The 22,206-nt window shown below is 40.7% G+C and overlaps 1 protein-coding gene across 8 annotated transcripts in view; it reads left to right on the top strand.

Annotated features, from left to right (window-relative positions):
• Positions 1 to 22,206, top strand: part of FMN1 (formin 1) — a gene marked incomplete at its 5' end in the record, with an annotated part of 410,703 nt that overhangs the window by 217,193 nt on the left and 171,304 nt on the right. For all 8 annotated transcript variants that reach the window (XM_081226859.1, XM_081226858.1, XM_081226857.1 and 5 more), the window contains one exon: positions 11,619 to 11,706. In XM_081226859.1, coding sequence (XP_081082985.1) covers positions 11,619 to 11,706 — 88 coding nt within the window. The remainder of the gene's footprint in view (positions 1 to 11,618; positions 11,707 to 22,206) is intronic.

Below are 22,206 nucleotides of genomic sequence, written 5' to 3'. Positions count from 1 at the left end.
AGAGGTCCTTAGGCGATGTAATAGTGCGCGTGTGTGACAGGCCCTAATCCTAGCATGCGGCGGGGGTCTGGAAAGGCTTTGCCTTAAACTAGGCATGTCTAATAGGGTTTCACACAACCTGTGAATTTGCCCCTGCACAAGGTCAGCTTGTAGGTCAGTGGAATGCTGCACAAATTGCATTCTCCTCCAGACTGTAATTATACCTAGGAGAAGGCCATGTGTTGCCAAGTTCAGCTGACTCCAGATAGGACCAAGATAAACTGAGGGCTTGCTAATGCTTCTCAAAAACTGATTTTTAAGGCTTTTATATAAAGCATCGCTTGTTTTTAAAAAAAAAAAAAAAAAGATGGGCTTGAGGTTTATGAAGGAGCTTTGTGTAGAGGATGGTGAGACCAGCCATTGTCTGCCTTCCCTGAGAGCAGAACAAGATTGTTTGAAATGGAAGCATGAGGAATTCCAGTCAGACATAAAGTGAAATGCTTTGGTGCCAAAAGCTACTTAATACTAGAAAATGATTTTAAGGATTATAACAAATCAAGTAATATGCAGCTAAAGACAAAGAAGAATGAAAAACGGGTATGGGGAGCAGTCATAGAGTAGGAATAGGATGAAAAATTTAGGTTGTGTTTACAATTAGCTGAGGTAGGATTGCGTTTTATTTGTTTGATGGAAAATGGCTATACATATGTGTCTGTTATATGCCTGTAACTGTAATAATTTCTTAAAGTGTGAGCTTTCTTCTAAAGTAAGGTCCATCCTTAAATATCTGGGCCATTCCAAAGGAAGAGGGTAAGTCAGGCAACATCTGCAGGTTTCTTCAACGCTAACAGCTAAGTGATTCTAAAGTCCACTTAAAACAGAATATTCAGTAGATGAGCAAACTTTTATAAGTACTCATACTCTCTCATAAATGTTTTCTGAAATATCTTTCTCGAACACACTGAAATGGGCATTTTATTCCCCGGACCCACTTGGAAGGAGGTCACATTGAGAGCTTCAAGGCATAATTCTGCCTACCTGTTCCACATCCATGTGGAAAACCATGAATTTGACATTCACATTATGAAGCTATGGACTAATAAAGTCAGGAATTCTACCAATATCCAACAGTCAAATGTGGAGGACTGGCCTGAGGGTCTGCAGTGTGAAAGCCCGTCCTGCTGGCTGGTCGTAATGCCTGATGCAGAACCTTCACCCCCAGTGGCCCCAGTGGCCACGTGGCCTGGAAGGAGCCCTTTCTGCGTGGGTAAGGGGAGCTTAGGTTATAGTGTTGGTTGCAGGTCCTGGTCTGCAGAGCTTCTCATCTCTCAACTCTCCCTCGTGGAGAGGTTTTCCAGAGGTGAGACCTGGACTTTCGTTTCAGGAAAAAGGCACTGAGTGTAACGCTTCTGGAAATGCTTTCAGGTTACCCAGAGGAAGACTCTGCCCGAAACAGCCATTTCACTTAAAATCCCCACTTTCAATGCGTCCTGGCATTTTTTAGGTAACATATACCTAAGAACAATTAGAAACTCTTCATGTTAGCTGATCCCTGTAAATAGCTCCCTTATGTCAGACTTATTTATGTGGAGTTCTCTCATATAAATAAACCGGTCTTTGAACTCCCATTGAACAAGGATGTATATATATGTACATATATATACATACGTGTATGTGTTTGTGTGTGTGTAAATATATGTTATTTTTAATCTTTATAGCCCTGCAGTGCACCAACATCGGAGTTTGCATATTGTGAGTGTTGCTGAATTGGACTGACTTGTGTCTCAACATTGGTGTGGGATGATAGGGCAGGCCTAGAAATAGAAGGCTGGTCTCCTGATTTTTCTCTTGATGACCAGTCACCAGATGATGATGCCTGTCACTGTCCATAGCTGGTCAAGGGAATATGACAGCTCAGAAGGCTCAAGCTAAAAGCTAGAGGGCAGGACTGTTGTATTTATGGCTCTGGTTCTTAGTTTTATTTGTATTTCTACTTAGATTGTTGCATTGCTGGGAACCTTTGACTTGGGCCAGACAACTTTAAACATTTGTTAAAATAACACAGGATAGGGCTTCTCTGGTGGCGCAGCGGTTGAGAGCCCGCCTGCCGATGCAGGGGACACGGGTTCGTGCCCCGGTCCGGGAAGATCCCACATGCCACGGAGTGGCTGGGCCCGTGAGCCATGGCCGCTGAGCCTGCGCGTCCAGAGCCTGTGCTCCGCAACGGGAGAGGCCACAACAGTGAGAGGCCCGTGTACCACACACACACAAAAAAACCCCACAGGATAATAACAACCAGAATGCTTAAAGAATGGGTTGGTGCTGATTAATTAAATTTTTAGTTAATAAATGATTTGATATGTTATGGGGTTTTTTGTATTTAAAGTCCTGTGGTTATTTTTAAAATGTATTCAATAGAAAAGTTCCTACTATAAAAAAGGCAGGCTATTAAATATCTGACAGCCTCGGGCAATTTAGGATTCTAAAAGTTTTCCAGATAATCATTATGATCTCCAGTCTTCACTGTTCAGTAATGCAAATAGGGAAGGTATAAGTTGACTGTGATTTCTTTCAAGCCCATGATATTTTAGAGAAGCTAGTGAATTGGGAAGAATACCCAGGATTAGTTTATCTTCCTCTCATATTTTCTTTCTCTTCAGAGAGGAATTTTGAAGTTGACTTTATCTGTCTAGAAGTTAGCTTAGCAAGAATGCATATGATACAATAAAAGAAAAACAAGAGGAACTTTCAGTTAGTGGAAGGTTCTCCATAAATTGCATCTGGTTACTCAAAACTTGACCGTGATTCTAAAAAAGAATATTTTAAAAGCAGTGTCATAATTATTGGTTGATAACTAACTGAACATCTTAAAAAAAAAAACAAAAAACCTTTGTCCTCCCTCTTTCTTTTCCTTGTTTGTTCTCTTCATCAGTTTTCTCAATCTTGTCTTTTTTCCTCTATGTTTTCTTCCTACCTACTCTGCTGTGAAGGTAAAATGCCTCAGATAATAGGTAAAAATCTAGGTAAGGAGTAATGACATTTGATCACAAATATCAGAACAGAGAATTGGGTTAGAACAAAGTGTGCTTCTAGTTCTGTGCCCCTTGCTTTAATGCCCTAGCAGTGAGGTGACTGCGCTGACTGTACAGGACTCCTGAGCCTATAGTATTGTTACCTTTCTGGAAATCCACAGGGGGCCGCTAAAGGGATAAACGTTTACAATATCATGGTGCTCACTGCCCCCAATTCACAACTCTCCACTTGGATTGGCTCGTGTGCAGAGGCGCATAAAACCTTAGTAGGGGCGCGGTAAAAGGTAGTTCCCTTCCCCCTTCTTCCCTTAGAAAATGCCTCTTATCCACAGCAGTCTCTGTGTAAGTCTCTCTTCCTGCTGTTCAACTATGTCATTATTTAAATTTCTTTGCATTGAACCAGCCCCATAGATAGTCATTGGAAAACAGCAAAAAGGATACGAAGACAGTTCACAAGAACATGTGACCAGTAATCAGATGGTTAGCCTTACTATTAAATCATTAAAAATGCCAAATAGTGAAAAAACATTTTACCTATCATATTGGCCAACATTTTGAAAATTGATAATACTCAAGAGTGGGTGAGGGAACAGGAAAACTGTCACTCTCAAATACTTGGCAGGAGTATAAATTGATGGCACCTATCAGAAACAATTTGACAATATTTATCCGAATGTAAAATGGACATGCTCTTTGAACCATTTCTATAAGTCTGTCCTATAGAAATACAACCTCAAGCGACCTCAGGAATGATCTGAATATATACCGAAGTCTTGGACGGGACTTACTAGCTGACTGAACTCCCACTGAGTCTGTTTATTAAGTCTAATGTGTTGTTTTCCTCCGTGTTTTTTGTTTGTTTGTTTGTTTGTTTAGTCATTTTGCATATTGGACTTAAGAATATTTTAAAATATGTATTCTACTCTTTATGGGCTTTTTAACCCCTTTTTTACTTCTGATTTTTTTCTTGTAATTTGTTTGGTAGTGTCCTCCACTTCCTAAATTAGAAGCTTTACAAACTACAGGCACCCTTGATCTATTGTGCTTTGCAGGTACTGCAATTTTTACAAATTGAAGGTTTGTGGCAACCCTGTGTTGAGCAAGTCTATTGGTGCCATTTTTCCCAACAGTATTGCTCATTTCATGTCTCAACATTGCTCATTTCTATTGGTGCCATTCAACAGCATTACTCATTTCATGTCCAATTTTGGTAATTCTCACAATATTTCAAACTTTTTCATTATTATTATATTTGTTATGGTGATCTGCGATCAGTGATCTTTGATGTAACTATTGTCATTGTTTTGGGACACCATGAACCACGCCCACGTAAGATGGGGAACTGAATCAATGTTGGGTGTATTCTGACTGCTCCACAAACCAGCCATTCCCCCATCTCTCTCCCTCTCCTCAGACCTCCCTCTTCCCTAAGACTCAACAATATTGAAATTAGGCCAATTAAGAACCCCACAATGTCCTCTAAGTATTCAAGTGAAAGGAAGATTCACACATCTCTCACTTTAAATCAGGAGCTAGAAATGATTAAGCTTACTGAGGAAGGCATGTCGAAAGCCGAGATATGCCCAAAGCTAAGGCCTTTTGCACCAGTTAGCCAAGTTGCGAATGCAAAGGAAAAATTTTTGGAGGAAATTAAAAGTGCTATTCCTGTGAACACACAGATGATAAGAAAGTGAAACGGTGAAAGTTTTAGTGGTCTAGCTAGATCAAATCAGCTGCAGCATTCCCTTAAGCCAAAGCCTAATCCAGAGCAAGGCCCTAACTCTCATCAATTCTATGAAGGCTGAGAGAGGTGGGAAAGCTGCAGAAGAAGAGTTTGAAGCTAGCAGGGGTTGGTTCATGAAGGTTAAGGAAAGAAGCCATCTCTATAAGGTAAAAGTGCAAGGTGAAGTAGCAAGTTATCCAGAAGATCTAGCTAACATAATTCATAAAGGTGGCTACACTAAACAGATTTCTAGTGTAGCTGAAACAGCCTTCCGCTGGAAGAAGATCCCATCTAGGACTTTCATAGCTCGAGAAGGAGAAGTCAAAGCCTGGCTTCAAAGCTTCAAAGGACAGGATGACTTTCTTGTTAGGGGCTAATGCATCTGGTGACTTGAAGTTGAAGCCAGTGCTTATTCACCATTCCAAAAATCCTAGGGCCCTTAAGAATTGTGCTAATTCTACTCTTCCTGTGCTCTATAAATGGAACAACAAAGCCTGGATCACAGCACATCTGTTTACAACATGGTTAACTGAATATTTTAAGCCCACGTTTGGGACCTACTGCTCAGGAAAAAGATTCCTTTCAAAATATTACTGCTCATGGACAGTGCACCTGGTCACCCAAGAGCTCTGATGAAGATGTACAATGAAATTCATGTTGTTTTCATGCCTGCTAACAGAGCATCCATTCTTCAGCCCATGGATCAAGGAGTAATGTTGACTTTCAAGTCTTATTCTTTAAGGAATACATTTTGTAAGGCTATAGCTGCCATAGATAGTGATTCCTCTGATGGATCTGGGAAAACTCAATTGAAAACCTTCTGGAAAGGATTCACCATTCTAGATGCTATTAAGAACATTGGTGACTCATGCTAAGAGGTCAAAATATCAACATGAGCAGGAGTTTGTAAGAAGTTGATTTCAACCCTCATGGATAACTTTGAGGAGATCACTGCAGATGTGGTAGAAATTGCAGGAGAACTAGAATTAGAAATGGAGCCTGAAGAGGTGACTGAACTGCTGCAATCTCATGATAAAACTTGAACAGATGAGGAGTTGCTTCTTCTGGATGAGCAAAGAAAGTGGTTTCTTGAGATGGAGTCTACTCCTCGTGAAGATGCTGTGAAGACTGTTGAAATGACAACAAAGGATTTACAATATGACACAAACTTAGTTGCCAGAGTAGCAGCGTGGTGTGAGAGGATTGACTCCAATTTTGAAAGAAGCTCTACTCTGGGTAAAGTGCTATCAAACAGCACTGCCGGCTGCAGAGAAGTTGTCTGTGAAAGGAAGAGTCAATGGATGTGGCAGACTTTATTCCTGTCTTATTTTAAGAAATTGCTGTAGCCACCCCAATCTTCAGCAGCTACCACCATGACCAGTCAGAAGCCATCAACGCTGAGGCAAGACCCTCCACCAACAAAAATATTACCACCTGCTGAAGGGCTCAAGTGATAGCATTTTTTAGTAATAAACTATTTTTAATTAAGGTATATACATTGCTTTTTTAGACATAATACTCTTGCACATTTAATAGACTATAGCATAGTGTAAACATAATTTTTATATGCACTGGGAAGCAAAAAATCTGTGTGACTCACTTTATTGCGATATTCACTTCATTGCAGTGATCTGGAGCCAAACCTGCAGTATCTCCGAGGTATGCCTGTTGTACAGTGTGCAAAACAGGATGTTACTGGTATAAAGACAGACATAGACCAACAGAACAGAGGAGAGAGCTCAGAAATAAACCCACATGAATGTGGTCAAATGATCATCAACAGGAGTGCCAAGACTAAAAAATGGGGAAAGGATAGTCTCTTCAACAAATGGTGCAGGGAAAACTGGATATCCGAATGCAAAAGAATGAAATTGGACTGTTATCTTTCAGCATAAACAAAAATCAATTCAAAATGGATTCAAGACTTAAATGTAAGATCTGAAAGTGTAAAATTCCTGTGAGAAAACATGAGAAAAGCTTCATAACATTGGTCTTGCTAGTTATTTCCTGGAAATGACACCAAACCACAGGCAACAAAAGCAAAAATAGACGAGTGGAACTATATCAAATTAAGAAGCATCTACACAGGAAAAGAAACAATCAACAGAATGAAAAGGATATATATGGAATGGGAGAAAATATTTGCAAACCGTATGTCTGGTAAAGGGTTAGTATCTCAAAATATGTAAAGAACTCCTACAACTCAGTTTTTATAAACCTAATTTAAAAATGGGCAAGGACATGTATAGACATTTCTCCAAAGAAGACCTACACACGGCCAACAGGTATGTGAAAGGATGTTCAACATCACTAACATCAGGGAAATGCAAATCAAAACCACACCTTGGGCTTCCCTGGTGGTGCAGTGGTTGAGAGTCCACCTGCCGATGCAGGGGACATGGGTTCGTGCCCCGGTCCAGGAAGATCCCACATGCCGCAGAGCGGCTGGGCCCGTGAGCCATGGCCGCTGAGCCTGCGCGTCTGGAGCCTGTGCTCCGCAACAGGAGAGGCCACAACAGTGAGAGGCCCGCATACCGCAAAAAAAAAAAAAACCTAGCAGGATGGCTGTTATCAAAAATAAAAACATAACAAGAGTTGGTAAAGATGCTGAGAAATTAGAAAAATAGAACTACCACATTCTCCAGCAATCCCACTTCTAGGTATTTATACAAAAGAATTGAAAATAAGATTTCAGAGAGATATTTGCACTCCCCTGTTCACTGCAGCATTATTCACAGTAGCTAAGAAGTAGAATTAAGCTAAATGTTCATTGATGGATATATTTATATATATGCACACACACATACAGTACGCACATATATATACACAAACACACAACGGAATACATATATACACATATGTATATATGTATATGCGCACATATATATATACACACAAACACAATGGAATATTATTCAGCCTTAGGAAGGAGGTTCTATCACATGCTACAACATGTATGAACCTCGAAGATGTTATTCTAAGTGAAATCAGCCAGTCACAAAAGGACAAATACTGCATGATTCTGTTTACTTGAGGTATCTAAAGCAGTCAAACTTGTAGAAGCAGAAAGCTGTCCAGGGGCTGGGGGGAGAAGGAAATGGAGTATAGCTGTTCAAGGGGTATAGAGTTTCCAACATGTAGGATGAAAAACTTCTAGACATCTGCTGTACAACAGTGTGCATATAGTTAACAGTGATGTACTGTACATTTAAAATGTTGTTAATATGGTAGATTTCATGTTTTCCTCTCTCTCTCTCTCTCTCTCTCTCTCTCTTTTTTTCTACTGTAGTAAAAGAAAAAAACTAAACCTTTCAGTCGTGAAAACAAAAGAAACGACGAGGGCTTAGGGCATATATCCATTCCGTGTCCATTGTGTTCCTACCATTTTAGCTGGTTTTGAGAAACCTGGTGTTATTCCACAATTGAAGAGAGACTCTTTTTACAAGTCTAGTTAGAGGTAGACAGAGAATTTGACACAAATAGGGAAGAGAGTACAAATGCTCTGACTTGAGCACTGCCTACCCCCTTTTTAGGAAGTAGCACTGCATTTCAGAAAACTCTTAAGGTTTCAGTCCAGCCGAAGATAACAGACTTTCTTTCCAAACACTTGCCGTGCCAGGTTATTAAACAGAATTGTAAGGATGGTAACATCCTTTCCACAGGGCAGCCTGGTTGAACAATGAAGTGGGGATGGATTTGCTTGTTTTTATTTTTAGGTTTTTTTTTAATCTTTATTTTATATTGGAGTATAGTTGATTTACAATATTGTGTTAGTATCAGGTGTACAGCAAAGTGATTCAGTTATACATACACATATATCCATTCTTTTTCAGATTCTTTTCCCATATAGGTTATTACGGAATAGTGAGTAGAGTTCCCTGTTCTATACAGTAGGTCCCTGTTGGTTATCTATTTTATATTGTAGTAGTGTGTATATGTTAACCCCAAGCTCCTAATTTATCCCTCCCCCCAACCTTTCCCCTTTGGTGACCATAAGTTTGTTTCCGAAGTCTGTGAGTCCATGTCTGTTTTATAAATAAGTTCATTTGTATCATTTTAGATTCTACATGTAAGCGATATATGTTGTCTTTCTCTGTCTGACTTACTTCACTTAGTATGGTAATCTCTAGGTCCATCCATGTTGCTGCAAATGGTAGAATTTCATTCTTTTTTATGGCTGAGTAATATTCCATTGTGTATATGTACCACATCATCTTCATCCATTCCTCTGTCAGTGGACACTTAGGTTGCTTCCATGTCTTGGCTACTGTGGATAGTGCTGCAAGGAACATTGGGGTGTATGTATCTTTTCGAAGTATGGTTTTCTCCAGATGTATGCCCAGGAGTGGGGTTGCTGGGCCATATGGTAGTTCTATCTTTAGTTTTTTTTAAGGAACCTCCATACTGTTCTCTATAGTGGCTGTATCAATTTACATTCCTACCAACAGTGTAAGAGGGTTCCCTTTTCTTCACACCCTCTCCAGCATTTATTGTTTATAGACTTTTTGATGATGGCTGCTTGCTTTTATCCAATGACAGACAGAACCTCAATCTCAATTTCAGTCCCTCCCTCTCTCTCTGTTCTCTTGTGGTTACTCTCTTGCTTTCTTTTTTTTTTTTTTTTTTTTGCGGTATGCGGGCCTCTCACTGCTGTGGCCTCTCCCGTTGTGGAGCACAGGCTCCGGATGCGCAGGCTCAGTGGCCGTGGCTCACGGGCCCAGCCACTCCGCGGCATGTGGGATCCTCCCAGACCGGGGCACGAACCCATGTCCCCTGCATCGGCAGGCAGACTCTCAACCACGGCGCCACCAGGGGAGCCCTCTCTTGCTTTCTTTTAATTAGCTATTAGAAAACCTTGAATTTGAACCTTGTTTTTCCTGTAGGTAGAATGTGTTACCCAGGGTTTTCAGAACCCTAACTGGATAGCATGGTGAATATTGGTTTGAAGACATTTTTGCAGCCCAGTTTTCCTCTTGTCATAAATTTGATTCCTGTGCCTGTCTCCTTGACGTTGATGTGTATGCCATGACCAAGCTTGCATCTCAGTCACTATCTTGGTCTTCTAAGGATAAATCTAGTCAATTCCCAAAGCTTTTCTTATTTTGAATTTGCTTTGCAGTTAGTTCAAGTCATGGTTTTATTTGCCTTTTTAGTTCTTCTCAGCAATTTAAAATCATTAAATTCTACAAAATTTATGACGTCAAGGGCATGAGTCCAGAGCAGTGCCAGGCATGTAACAGATGCACAGCAGATATTTGTTAATGAATGAATGCATGTCTGAATATTTACACGAAGCTTCGGTAGGTTTTTCTTAATTTTGTATTGGACTTTAAAAATTGTTTCACTTTAAATTTGTGTTCTCTAAGAAGAAGCTAGAAATTGCATTTTTAAGAAGATATTTGATATACATAATATCTTGTTCCTTTGCTTTTGTATAAAAAATAAATAAAAATACCAAGTACCTTCTTTATTTCTTTTAAAAACTGCAATTCTGTATCCTCCAAGAATCTTTCTTCAAGGCTAATGTTGAAATGATTAAACACATTAGGCTGAAAATCAGATTTCCCTTTTATCCTGATGAAAGCTTAGTGTTTACTGTACTTTCGGCCTAACAGTAAGATAAGAGTAGCCATGCTGAGCAGAGACAGATAAAGGGCTGGCGATAATTGATTCAGCATCAATCAATAGGTAATTAGACAGTTGGACAAATAGACAGTCTTGGTTGGAGCAAGCTCCTGTTATCCCTTATTGTTCAACCAGCAAGCAACTCAGCTAGTTAGTATCAATATAAATGTAGGTGTTACTGTTTAATCTTGTCTTCACTACATTTTTGGTAAGTTTGTGTGTACATAGGTGGGAGAGGAAGCATAGCTCTTTAGTTTGTATTTTACCCAGAAAAGTTCATTAAAAACATAAGATTTGGGGATGTTTTGTGCGTATTTCCTATTGATTTTTGTAGCCCTGCCACAAGAGAGAAAAAAAAGATAAATTTTTTCCCTTAGTGGCCACTGTGCAATACATTCTTTGGGGCTGATTTGGTTTAGAGAGAGACAAAACTGTGATGAGCTCTCCATGGAATATTCATAGGGGTTGAAATTATTGGCAATGAGGTATTTGGAGTTTCTAAAAGGATTATAAAAGTTTCTGTATACATACATTATTATAAAAGACCACTTCTAAATAATTTCAAATTAAATCTGTATGTACAAAGTATTATTTATATTAATCATAGCACAAATACAAAGCAACCTCACCATCCTGACTAGGGCAATTTTATTTAAATAATAAGTCTGTGTCAGGAACTGTTTTAGGTGCTTTACCTATATTATGCCATTTAATTTCTAGAATAAATGTACAAACTAAGTACAGTCAGCCCTACTTCATGAAAAAGTTGAATTCCTAGAGGTTAAGTCACTTTTCTGAGGCCATATCACTGGTAAACAGTGGAGTCAGAGATCTCAATGATATTTCCCCTAAACCACTCAGCAGATGATGCTGCACTACAGCCAAGGAGGCTGGAGGCTGTGAAGTGACTTACGAAGTCCAACGTGGAAACAGGCCAATGATAAGTGGAAAAGCTGGATAAAAACTTGTACATGTGTTGCAATTGCAACTTAGTTAAGATGTGTTTGGATAAAAAAGATCAGAGTAAAATAAAGATTTGAGTGCTCGTATTAGATTGGTGGAATTTGGGGTGGTGTTTTTCCTTTATTTTCTAAAATATCTATACTTGTGGATAAGTTATATTCAAATTAAAGTATTAAAATAGAGTGACTGTAGCATCAGTTTAGTTTACCAGAGTATCTAAAACTATGAAGGTTTTTGGTGTGCTTCTGAAAGATTGCCTGGCTGTTTGAGCTTGTGTTAATTTTTTTAAATTCCAGATCATCAAGTTATTGGATGGAAAACGATCTCAAACTGTGGGAATCTTGATATCTAGTTTGCATTTAGAAATGAAGGATATCCAGCAGGGTAAGTCTTATTAACCTTTTTTTTCCCAACTTTAAAATTTTCCAGCTTTTATTGTGAAAAATGTCAAACATATACAAAATTAGAATGCCGCGGTGAATCCCATGTACCCTGTGCCTAGCTACAAAACCATTAATCCACTCTTGTTTCATCTAAAGCACCTTCCTTCCATTAGATTACTATGAAGCAAATCTCAGACAGTTTATAATTCATCCTTTAAAATGGTAACACACCACGAAAAGATATGGATAGTTTAAGCGTAACTCCAGTGCCATCATCATGCATTTAAAAACATTTGCGATAATTTCTCAATGTCATCAAGTATGTAGTTCTAATAGCACTGATTGTCTGTAAATTCGTCCATTCATTTACAGTTAGTTTGAATGAGGATCCAAACAGATTTCATGCATTGCCTTAGATGTGTCCATCTCTCAGGGGTTTCTTTTTTTTTTTTTTTTTGGCTGCATTGGGTTCTCGTTGCTGTGTGCCGACTTTTCTCTAGATGCGGTGAGTGGGAGCTCCTATTCGTTGCGGTGCGTGAGCTTCTCATTGTGGTGGCTTTTCTTGTTTCAGAGCATGGGCTCTAGGCACGCGGTCTTCAGTAGTTGCAGCACACGGGCTTCAGTATTTGCAGCACATGGGCTCAGTAGTTGCAGCACACAGGTCGTAGAGCTCGTGGGCTTCAGTAGTTGTGGTGCGTGGTCTCAGTAGTTGCAGCGTGCAGGCTCTAGAGCGCAGGCTCAGTAGTTGTGGCACACGGGCTTAGTTGCTCTGCAGCATGTGGGATTTTCCCAGACCAGTGATTGAACCCGTGTCCCCTGCATTGGCAGGCAGATTCTTAACCACTGTGCCACCAGGGAAGTCCCCTCTTAGGGGTTTCTTTTGATCTAGAGGTTTCTATCCTCAATTTTTGTTTTTTTCGTAATTATTTTTTGAAGAAGCCAGTTTCTTCAAAAAAGAAGAGTATCCTGTAGAATTTCCCACATTTTAGATTTTGCTGTTTGCGTTGCCTGTTTTTTATTATGTTCTTCTGTCCCCTGTGGTTCCTGCAGACTGTTAGTTTGATCTAGAGCGTTAATATGAGTGGAGGAAGAGTACTTCACAGATGCTATTGTATACTCTGTCAAGAGGTACATAATATCTGGTGTCTCTCTATGATGTTGGTGGGCACTAATGATCTTTGCCTAGATTCATTATTTCATTAGAAGTTTGCTGAATAATGATCTCCTAATTCCCTCATTTCTTCTTCATTAGCAGGAATGCTTCTATGGAGAAACACTCTCCTTCATCCACTCAGTTATGTCACTGTTTCTTAATCCCCTATTCTTTTTCAAATGATGCGATTTCAACTTGGTTTCCTTTGGCTCAGTTTGAAGTAAGACATTTAGAGAGGGAATTTTACTTGTATATATTTTTCTTAGGCCCTAGAAAAGTAAACCCAAAAACCTTCTGATGTTTTTGAAATCCGCGTCTTGCATGAAGACAACGCTCCCCCTTTCTCGGTCATCAGTTAAATGTAAATCTTCATTTTGACATGTCACTGATAATATTTTCTGAGTGGTAATACAATCTCTCATAGATGGTTTCAGTAGAATTTAGCTTGGGTGTAACAGGAGACACTCTGAAACCACACTTCCTTTCAGGTTTTAGTTGGTGTTGCCTCAAAGTTATTTTATTCTGAGACACAGCAGAAGACCCGTAGGTCCCAAACTGAAAGGCACTTAAGAAACTTTCATACATTATTTTTCCTCTGAAAAAAGCTTTGTTAAGGGCTTAAAATTTTGCTTTATTACAAACATTTAAAATTCCACATAAAACTAAACATATCCTGAATCAGATGACAGTCACAGAGTATTCAAATAAGCTTGTCTGTTTTTAATATTTAAGCTTAATAGTAGAACTGAATACATAAGTGTGAATATTAAACCTCAGACAATGTTGCACTAGTTGATTTTGAGTTTGGGGCAGAGGGTGGCTGGCAAGGTCCACCATCAAAATTAGAAAAGGATTCTTCAGTGGCTTTAGGTATTAGATCTTCTAGAATGGAATTTCTGAAATTCACACAGAAAACTGTGATGCTGACACAAATGAAAAAATAAAACCAAAAAAATATCGGTAGGGAAGTTTATAATCTTTTGTCAAGGAGAGTCACTTTTTTGATGCAATCATTGAAATAGAAAGGAATTTTCCAGGTATAGTGGCAGAGTCTTGTCCTAAACCACGGTACTGTTTATAAGCCTGGTAAAAATCAAGTATGCTTGGTTTCATCACCATGACAGGTAGCACTATGGATATGAGCTTTACAATGTCTACGGCACCTTGGACTTTATTCATTTCTTTTTAGTCATGTCCTGTTGTAGTACACATCAGATTGCCATATGGATCAGACTCATTCCGGCCATGTGCTATTCCAGTTACCATCTCAGGACTGTAAACCTTCTTCCCATGGCACTCCAACCTTGTTGGGTTGAATGTTCATGGTGACTTGAATAAGAGATTAGTTCACCGAGCCCTTTTCCAATATTCTACTCTGGACAAGAACATGTTTATATGAAGTAGACGTGACCTTACATTTTAGCACTGGAAATGTTGATTGTAGCATCACAGACTTCTAGGACTCATGGACACCACTTTAATTCTTTCTCTTGCTTCAGGGCATCTCTGTTATCCACCACAGAGTTGGCTCCTAAGTTAAAAAAAATTATCTCCATTTCATGTCTTCATTTAGTAATGCATTCCAGATGAATATAGCAATATAACTCGAGCTTAATTTCTCTTTAGAATCATTTGACTGACACTGGCATCTGAAGGTCACTTAGGAGCCCAGGCTGTGTCAGGTACATTTCATTCTGAATCCATGTCTGGTCGTGAATGGAATGCACTTGGCCTTGTGTTGTCATCCTGATGAAAGGACTCCCTGTGCTGACCTTGACCTAAACGTTTGTTTTAACGTAAGAGGGGTAGCTGTCGTGAGATCTGATTGGGGCAGGCCAGCTGGCAGCCAGGCAAGGTCATACAGCATGTCAACCATGGTGAGGTGACCACGGTTGGGAGACTGGTCTTCAGCCTTCTGGTCATATATTCATCTTTGTCAGTGTGCAGAGGTAGGTGCACTAACTTGCACTTTACTGCAAACTTACATGGAGCTGATGTATAAACCGGAAAGCTAGTATATTCACTCAGAGAAGATCAGAGAATTTTCCATTGTCATGACAAAAATGTTTATCGTATCTGTTCATTGTTATGTCCATGTCACTTGTCTCTACTTGGCATTAGATATTTGCTTATGCCTTTTTCCCTTTTGCTGGTCACCTTGAAAATAGTTTTGGGTGTTTCAGCCCACAGTTACCTCCCACAGATGGATAATCCAGTTTTTACTTGTTCAGCTCCTAAAAAGCAACCTTATTTTCTTCATTTGTAAGGTGGGCACTTCTCTGTTGTCCATTAGACACTACCTATAATGTATATTCAAAGTGGAATTTGGGGGTGCAGTACCTCAAGGTCTTAACTGTTAGCAAGTAGCAGAGCCAGTGCTTGTTCCTTTATGACATGTAGCATTTCTTTGCTTAGAATTTCTCTGATAATTAAGCATCATTTACCAATAAGTGGGCTAATGTATCATATGTAAATGTCATTCAGTAAGTGATTTTTGATTTTAATTTGATTTTAAAGAATAGACTAAACCTTAGACTAGATGAAATCAGAATGTCATGAATTCCATTCCAGTGCATTTGGGCAAAACTTCTTCATTCTTCTTTCCCTCCCTCCCTCCCTCCCTCCCTCCCTCCCTCCCTCCCTCCCTCTTCCTTCCCTCCCACCCTCCCTCAGTAAACATGTACTGAATGCCAGTTCTGTTTCAGACACTATGACTGCCACAACACATAAGATCCAGACTCTCACATTCTCAAGAGTTCACAGGATGGTGGGAGAGATGTACAAAGTATCACAAGATCACAGTATAGAGTTTCCTGTGAAATAACAGAGAGCAATATATTGGCTCCTCCTGTAAAACTTAAGATGAGTCTTAGAGGATGAAATGGCGGTCGTCACATAGAGAAGGAGCTTTTCCAACTGAGGAAAGAAGACATGTGGAAAGAGGCACAGCTAGAGTATATACGTTACATGTGAATGTGGCTTGTTTCAGGGCAAAGTGCTGGAAAGGCAAGTAACATCCAGACCAGGAAGGGCCCTGAATATCATGAGACGAAATTTGAACATTATCCCATCAGTAACAGGGAGACAGAATTTCAGATTTAAAAGGGACAGTGCTGTGATCTGATTTTGAGCGCAGAGATATCTCTGAGGCCATGGAAGACTGGCCCCCAAGCCCTTTCATGCTCTGGCCACAGCCGTACCTCCTCCTGCACTTGGCCGTGCTCCCTTCCTCTCTCCCTGCACTCTAGCCACAGTGGTCCTCTGGTTCCTTAAACAGGCCAAGTGCTTTCCTTCCTCTGTGTCTTTGAAGGCACAGCATGCTTTTCCACCCCGCTCTTTATAGCTTGCTCCTTTGCTTTGCTGGGGTTCAGCCACACACCTCAAAGAGGCCCTCCCAGATCCTCTTCCCTAATTTAAGTCACCCTAAGTTAATTCTCTTATTTTCTGCACAGCAGCTAATATTTTATCTGTTCATCTACTCTCACATCCACCACCAGAATGTAAGCTCCAAGATGGAGATTGCTCACTGATGTGTCCCTCGCACCTTGTTGTGCCGGCCACCTAGGTGAGGATCATCAAGGGTCTGTTGAATGAATAAACAAAAATAGTCCTGAAGGTGGCTAGATCTGTTAGAAAGGGGCGGTGATTGTTGACATAATAAATGACGAAGGCCAGAACTAAGGTTGTGTCTGTGGAAGTGTAGAGGAGACCATATACAAGGGATATTTGGAGAGAGGATTGCTACGGTTAGTCCCATCAGATTCACACAGTGATGGAGAAGTCTTACATGTACCTTGGATTGCTGGTTTCAACAAGAATGTGAATAATGGTGCCAAAAACATAAAATGGAAATACAGGGGAGAAAGCATGGGTAGAAGCAAAAAGGTCAATTCTGTTTTGGATGATTTGAGTCTGAGATGACTGGCGACATTTCAGCAAAAGTTTTCTTTTCTTTTTTTTTTTGCGGTATGCGGGCCTGTCACTGTTGTGGCCTCTCCCGTTGCGGAGCACAGGCTCAGGACGCGCAGGCTCAGCGGCCATGGCTCACGGGCCTAGCCACTCCGCGGCATATGGGATCTTCCTGGACCAGGGCACGAACCCGTGTCCCCTGCATCGGCAGGCAGACTCTCAACCACTGTGCCACCAGGGAAGCCCTCAGCAAAAGTTTTCAGTGAGCATCCGAAAATTCTAGCCTGACGCTAAGTGGATAGGGCTGAGTTAGAGATAGAACATCCCCCCAAAGGTAGCCACCTTCATCTGTTTCTCTCTACCCAAATGTTGTGGAACATCTTGTGGGAGAAAGCCAAATCCCTGTACTGACTGAAGTTTAAAAGCACTGCGTGACTAAAGGCAAGACCTTGGTTGTGGAGGAAGAATAGTTTCAGGACACTGATCATAATACCACTGCACTTGTATTTGGTCCAGGAGAGATTCCGAATAAGTGATTTACTTCTTGCTGGTTTTCCATCTGCTAAACTGGATGACTTATATTTTAAAGCATTTGGCATCCTTGGACACAGTGACTGCCTACATGATTGCAAATTAGTGTTTTCATTCCACGTTAGTGATTTCCTCTTATTCTTTTCCCAGGGGAGATGGAAAATTGCTGTTGACTATTCTTGATATAAACCTCCGTATGCATTGCAACAGACTAAGTGCCAGAAACCTCCTGGCATCTATTTGGAATTTCCCGTACACTCAGAATTCATATTTATAATATTTAATCTAACATGAAAATAAAACATTTTTCACTTTAGTTCCTACTAGTCCAGAATCTCAGTTTGGAGGTTCAGCTGCATCAAAGACTATCTTTCTATCTATCTATCTATCTGTCTCAAATCAAAATGTAAGAGGATTTCAGTTAGTTGTATGCCCAGAGTCTAAAACCCAGATCTGAGAATGCCCACTGGACTTTGCTCCCTTTTGCCTAATAATTTCTGGAAATCTCTGTCAAGGTTTATGCCAATTGTCTAAAACATAATGAATTTCACCAGGCATCTGAAGTTCACCATGAATTGTCTAGGACTTTCCTGAGGAATATTCTAATTCTAGCCTGGAAGACCTATACTCAGAGACCAAAATTTTTATCGTGCACCCCTGCCAGTAAAAAGTTTTAGAGCATGCTTCTCAAGATATGTTTTAAAGAACTTGTACATCATGTAAATGTGTGACAGAACTAATATTCACATTATAAAATGTATGCAACGATATAAATTAAAATGAGATTAATATTTCTAACTATCTTACTGATTTTGATGGCTTTAAGTTCTCAACAGCTAATATCTCAAGGCTCAGTATATAAATAGGGTGAGGCTTATTATTAAAAATCGTGGACTTAAACCCACATTTCAAACAGTCTATGGATAAATTCTATTATAATTTATGGAGGTCAACATCTTGGCAAATCCGGTTCAACTGTTCTTGCTTCTAATTCATTCCACGACGGATGAAGAACTTGTACTAGCAATCAGAGCCTCTGCTCTGCCATTTTTCTTACCGTTGATGGATTATCTTCAGTCTGGGGTTTCTCTGCAGGAATCTTTTGAAGCCACCTTGTTTATTTTGTCAAGTTTAGTTAAAGCCAGATTTTAGAATCAGAAAACGTTAGTTAATTGCCCTCTCACCATCACCACCAAATCCCGGTATGTTGAAAGTAAAAGAACAAGTTGAGGAAGGTACGTGTGAAGGAGTTTACCCACCAAAGGTGACAGGTGGTCACGACCTACTGTCATACCAAAGGAAGGCGCCAGGGTCAAGCAACTTATTAAGCACTGGCAGAGATCAGTTTTTGGATGAATATAAACAGTAGTTCTAACGCCACTGTATTTCCTTTCCCAGCTTTCTCTTTCTCCCACCAAGTCTAAAACACCTGAGCAGCAGGGTTCCCACCCACCTCTCTCTGAACCCCTGTGCATTCCTTCACTCTCAGAGCTGAATCCAGAAAGCAGAGGGTGGCATTTCTTTGTACTTTACCTTCAGGCAACTGGCTGAGACCATCCAATCTGCCTGGAATGTAATTTTGGCTTAAAAGAACCAGAACTAATGGAAGAACAGAAGCAGCTTAACCCAAACTGTTTCTCATTCCACTGCCCTACAGAGAATAGAGGGGACGACGGAGGGGAAGTTCTGTGAATTCTTCGCCTGTGCCCTTCTTTGAGGTTTGAACCATGGACAATTTTAATTGCACCTATAAAATGGCACCTTGCGGCAGAGTACATGCCTGGACTTAGGCAAGAATTGGGATTTTTGCTTTATAAGATTGAGTGATTTGGAGCTTTGGGAACAGATTAGATGTGTCCCTTTTGGGATTGTCATTTCTTTCACCTGCCAGCCAGCTCCTGTTTACTGTGTCATTTACACTTGCCTCCTGTTTCCATCAAAGCTCGAGTAAAGTCTGTACCAACTAACACGACACACTAACAAGCATTTGGCAATGTAGATAAGATCGTAAAATGTATTCCCTCTATAGTTGCTATTCTTTATGTGTCTGGAGGCAACTTTTGTTTGTGTTTCTTCATTCTCTGTGCCTTCGCTTCCCTTTTTAGTTGGTTCTGGCATGCAGTATAAAATTGCAATTATTAATATCTTTTCAAGAAAATTGGACTTTATATTACCGTAGATTTTCTTCTAAGATAATGCCTTTTCAAGTTCCGGGTTTCTTTTTCCGTTTTCTAGAAATTCTTTTTTGCCATGGGAACCACATTATTGGTTATTGTCAATAACTGTGAATAGTTAACAAAGATTGAAGTATATATTAAGGTAGCATACTAGAATCGAACTAAGTATCAGCAATAATTAAATAATGGTGAGGTTATGGATTGTACAATACACAAACGATATTTTTGTGGCATGGGCTGTCTGTGGTTCCCACTGGGAGACTGCTGATTGATGTAAAAAGCATGTGACGCCATTCAGAGGCAAAGGTTTCTGTATGGACTGTTGTGGGTAGTTGGTTCACTGATTTTTTTTTTTTTTAAGGTGGTGAGAATTTTAGGTGGAGTGAGTATTTCTAGTCTAACACTTATAAAGGCTAAAAGAAGTGCAGTCATAGTCCCGTCATTGGTTATGGAACTGAGCTTAGGAAATCATGCTTTGTGGCTTCGTGCCTTAGTTTCATTACCTATAAAACTTGGGACAGCAGTAGCAGCCACCTCATGTGATTAAATGTAAAACACTTAGAGCCATGCCTGGCTCACAGGAAGCTCCCGATAAAGGCTAGCTACTAAGTGATTAAGTATTCATCTCCAGTATGGTCTGCCTACTTTCCCACCCTCTGGTAGAGTGCACAGAAGATGCGTTTAAGCTGCTTAATAATTGCCGCCCTCAGCATTTCATCTGGATACGTGCATGGAATGAGGCTTGGCCCGTACCTGTGTCTGCACAGGTGTGCCTGGTGCCATTCGGAGGAGGAACATGGTGGTCAGTAGGGAAAGAGTGAGGTGTATTGAGGAAGGGCTGTAGGAGAGCTATGACCATCATGAAGAGATTTGGGTACAGAGCATTCAGCGGGGCAGGTTCTGTGCAGCTCTTGTCCTGGCCTCTGTGTGGTTCTTCCACCCTCCACACTCCTCTCTGCCCAGCCCCCTTCTTTTCACCTCTTGCCCAGTTTCATCACAAGCTTGGTCTTCATTCTCAGTGGTGGCCTCGTTGTTGGGAGGTGAGGCTGTGGGGAGATATTCCTGCTCTGCCTTCCCTCAGCTTTCAGATTGTACCACAACCTCCTTCCTTCCATGACCCCACATCCTTGCTTTTCTCTTGAGAGAGGTCAGAGGAGTTGGTTTGTGGCAGTTTTGAGGGGTAGATTACCTGAGAGTTTAAAAAACCCAAGGCCTGGGACTTCCATGGTGGTCCAGTGGTTAAGACTCCGTGCTTCCCAATACAGGGGCACGGGTTGATCCTATCCCTGGTCGGGGAACTAAGATCCTGTATGCCGCATGGTGTGGCCAAAAAAAAAAAGAAATAAAATAAAAAACCCAAGGCCTTCCATATTACTTTTCCCATTCCATTCTCTTTTCCTTACAAATTATTTATCATACCCTAAAAATATCAGTCATTTGGTCGAAACAGGTGAGTTTTATGTTGGCTACTCGGGAGCTAACCATGTTAACAAAATAATTTCTTTTTCTTTTTTTTTTCATAAACTTATTTATTTTTTTAGTTTTGGTTGCGTTGGGTCCTCGTTGTTGTGCGTGGGCTTTCTCTGGTTGCGGCGAGCAGGGGCTACTCTTCGTTGCAGTGCGCGGGCTTCTCATTGCAGTGGCTTCTTTTGTTGCAGAGCACGAGCTGTGTAGGCACGTGGGCTTCAGTAGTTGTGGCACACGGGCTCAGTAGTCATGGCTCGCGGGCTGTAGAGCACAGGCTCAGTAGTTGTGGCGCACAGGCTCAGTAGTTGTGGCGCACAGGCTTAGTTGCTCCGCGGCATGTGGGATCTTCCCGGACCAGAGCTCGAACCCATGTCCCCTGCATTGGCAGGCGGATTCTTAACCCCTGCACCACCAGGGAAGCCCTAACAAAATAATTTCTATTGATAATCCAATAAGCGTCTTTGCTTTCTTGGGCTGAGAATAAATCTAGCCCATTTGCAAAGGATTTTTATACACCCACTTGTGAATAGGTGTCATGTCAACTACTGAAGGACACAGAAAGAAGCATACAATGGGCTAGTAGAGGCTATTTTAAAAACCAACATCAGCCAAAGCCTGGTAAAGCAGCCATCTTTCGGTGACATCTTCTGCACCTTGGATGACCAGGTTTACTTTGGCTAATCTAACAGACTGAGGAGTGTGCCTCTCCTACTTCAGTCTGCCATGTGTTTCTTGCCCAGAGATGCTCCTCTGTCAATAAGAACAGTGCCCTTAAGTAAGTACTTGTTTTGTGCTAATTAGAAGTCCTTCAGAACAGCAAACGCTGTCCTGTTGTTTATTTGGACGAGGTGCACTTGGGGATAGAAAAGCGTTCAGGGTTAAAAATGCCTGGAGGGCTGCAAGAATTCTTGCCAGTTCTTTCTCCTTACCCTGGTCTTGTGAAAAGCTGTCTCCAAACCAGAGAGGGAATTTACCTATTGTGTAAGACCCTGACCCCGTGCCTATGCCTTAAGCAGGCACATAGTTTTTATGTGCGCCTGTTAGTTTGAATTTGTGATACTGATCTGCTTTTTGTCCCTGCTGACGGTTATTATATCTTAATGGGCGAAACCCTGCTCTAATGATCCTTGTGTATATAATTCTCGGAGTACAGAGCAGGCACCAGAGGACCACATAAAAACGTTTGCCTCAATTTCCCTGCAAAAAAGGAGCCCAGAAACCAGACTTGACCAAGTAACAGATTTTTAAAGGTAAAGGAACCCAA

The sequence above is a fragment of the Mesoplodon bidens genome (genome assembly GCF_964165515.1).
Source record: "Mesoplodon bidens genome assembly, chromosome: 3".
Lineage (NCBI taxonomy): Eukaryota > Metazoa > Chordata > Mammalia > Artiodactyla > Ziphiidae > Mesoplodon > Mesoplodon bidens.
Note: the sequence above shows the minus strand (reverse complement) of the source record. Positions and strands in the feature narration are given on the sequence as shown.